Source organism: Stegastes partitus, unplaced genomic scaffold (assembly GCF_000690725.1).
Source record: "Stegastes partitus isolate 25-593 unplaced genomic scaffold, Stegastes_partitus-1.0.2 Scaffold847, whole genome shotgun sequence".
NCBI classification, from domain to species: domain Eukaryota; kingdom Metazoa; phylum Chordata; class Actinopteri; family Pomacentridae; genus Stegastes; species Stegastes partitus.
In genome coordinates, this window is record NW_007578578.1 from 161,315 (window position 1) to 164,032 (window position 2,718).

Here is a 2,718-nt window from a genome sequence, read left to right on the forward strand (position 1 = left end):
AGCAAACACTGGCCTCCGCTTTTATAGTTTGTTAAAGCGTTTACAGCCACTTTCTCGGAGCCTATTACCCTCCCCGGTCCTCCTTACATGTTTATGGAGATCAAATTTATAAAAGTATACGATGATCAGAGAGCATGCGTCGGAGCTCGTTTATTTTCTGTCCAGGAGCAGCAGGGACGGAATGGAAGGCAGGAAGGCTCGACAACCGCCTTTAAAACCTCAATTACATTTATAGGCAAGTACTTGTTAAAACCGATACCAATTAGGGAAGCGCTGCCCTCCTCTCCTCTCCCCCTCTCCTCCCTCTCTCTCCTCGGTGTGAGCGAACCTCTCTCCACCGGCCTCTCTGACATTTTCGGGCCTCATTCACTCCGCTCCCATTGCAGCAGCCACGCGCGCTCACTTTAAGGATTCAGGGGGAGAAATGAGAAGCAGCAGTTAATGAGAGAGAGAGATGCACTCAGCACGCGCACACACACACACACACACACGCACACGCACGCACACGCCCCACCATCATCACCAACCAACCTCAATCTCAGCTTCAAAGTAGAAAAAAAAATCCATCACTTCTTCTTTTGGTTGGTTGGCTGGAAGAGTAGTTTTGTGTGTGTGTGTGTGTGTGTGTGTGTGTGTGTGTGTGTGTGTGTGTGTGTGTGTGTGTGTGTGTGTGTGTGTGTGTGTACTTGATCAGATGCAAAGCGGCAGAATTCTCATTAACCCCCCTCCCTCCTCCTCCTCCTCCTGTCTTGCTTGATGCTGCACCTATTCTTTTTTTTTCACACTCCTCCTCCTCCTCCTCCTCCTCTTCTTCTCCTTCTCGCCTCTTTCCTCATTCTCTCACTCCCTTTGCATTATCACAGGCGCGCAGAGCTCCTCCACTATCATCTATAGGCTTTGCAGGCGCGTGCGTGCGTGCGCAGGCGCAAAAAAACAAGGAGGAAAAAGTGCAAAAAAAAAAAAAAAGAGAGTCTCGAGTGTGTTAATGTGTGTGCGCGCGAGTGTTTGGTGCACGTTTGTCTAGAAAAGCCAATGGGATGAAGAACTGATAATAGATGCAAATTATCCCTGAAACCGACTCACACACTCACACACACACACACACACCGGAGCCGGGAGGAGAGAGAAAGAGAGGGAGAGAGAGCGCGCGCAAGAGAGCGAGCCAGAGGGGGGGAGAGAGAGAGCGAGAGGGAGAGAGAGAGAGAGAGAGAGAGAGAGAGAGAGAGGGAGAAAAAATATGAAACAACTCATTTGCAGAGGAGTAAATCACGGAAAACCCGTTTGAGAGCGCGACAGGGCTCCGCTTACAGCGCGAACACCGGAATTGTGATGCGCACGAGCCCTTCCTCCTCCTCCGCTTCACCCTCTTCTTCTTCTCCTTCTCCTTCCTCTTCTTTTTCTTCCTCGCTGGACATTTTATGGAATCGGTGTGATTGTTGTTGTTGTTGTTGTTGTTGTTGTGGCGGTGGTTCCTGCGCTGGCCGGCTGCCGTCACCGTTACTCACACCGCGACCGGCTGGTGTGTTGTGGCCGTGAGGGGGGAAACACCACAACAACGGTCACCGACAACCGGCGGCAGACCTGCCTCGCTCTCCCTCCCCTCCGCTGCTCTGTGTCTCTGCTTCACGCCGCACGACAGAAGCAGCAGAGAAAAAAAAAAGCAAACACAAGTGAGATCCGCCGGTCGCCTCCTCCAGCCCACTCTGACTCGACCGAGCCGAACACAAACTAAACAACAACACAAAAGATGAGTTCATATTTCGTCAACTCGCTCTTCTCCAAATATAAAAGCGGGGACTCGTTACGCCCGAACTACTACGAGTGCGGTTTCGCGCAGGACCTGGCCGGCAGCCGGCCCACCGTGGTGTACGGCCCGGGCTCCGGCGCCACCTTCCAGCACGCTCCGCAGATCCAGGACTTCTACCACCACAGCGCCTCCACGCTGCCCAGCAACCCGTACCAGCAGAGCCCCTGCGCGGTCACATGCCACGGCGAGCCGGGCAACTTCTATGGATACGACGCCCTGCAGCGGCAGACGCTTTTCGGGGCCCAGGACGCGGATCTGGTCCAGTACAGCGACTGTAAGCTGGGAGGCGCGCCGGGACTCGGCGGCGAGGACGCGGAGGGGACCGAGCAGAGCCCCTCGCCGACGCAGCTCTTCCCCTGGATGAGGCCGCAAGGTGAGGCACCGGAGAGTCCGGCCTGAGCAGGGCTTGCTTTTCTTTTTCTCTTTTAGCCTGGTTCCGAACATCTCGGCTCCTGCAAGGTGAGTGTGTGCACGGAGCGAGCAGAGCGCTGCTGCTGCTCCTCCAGGAGGAACATGGAGGGAGACAGCGGGGCCAAAGTTGTGCAAAGTGGTTTTAAAAGCGACAGTTCAGGGAGGGCAGCTAGAGCTTCAAGAGTTCAGAACAGGAAACAAAAGCACGTTTATGGTTTTATTGGCAGCACCAAAACTTGTGAATGAGTTTAGGGTTTAATTGCCCGGGCCATATACTGAGAGAATGGACCGGAGCTCAGAGAGCCGGAGGAGACGGTGGGGGGAGGCAGCGGAGGGAGGACGGAGCCTCGGAGACCTCTCCATGAGGAGCCCCTTCACGGTGAGGAGCCCCTGCTCGGAGCAGATGGGAAAGAGTTGCAGGAGGAGGTTGTTTCCAGCCTCACAGAATCGTTTCAGACACGAGGTTCTGACCCGGGCCAAACTTTACTGCTTTTTTTTTT

The 2,718-nt window shown here is 54.5% G+C and overlaps 1 protein-coding gene across 4 annotated transcripts in view; it reads left to right on the forward strand.

The window, feature by feature from the left end:
- Positions 1-1,290: 1,290 nt before the first annotated feature.
- Positions 1,291-2,718, forward strand: part of hoxb8a (homeobox B8a) — a 7,135-nt gene continuing 5,707 nt past the window's right edge. For all 4 annotated transcript variants that reach the window (XM_008292942.1, XM_008292945.1, XM_008292944.1 and 1 more), the window contains exon 1: positions 1,291-2,180. In XM_008292942.1, coding sequence (XP_008291164.1) covers positions 1,748-2,180 — 433 coding nt within the window. In that variant the 5' untranslated portion in view covers positions 1,291-1,747. The remainder of the gene's footprint in view (positions 2,181-2,718) is intronic.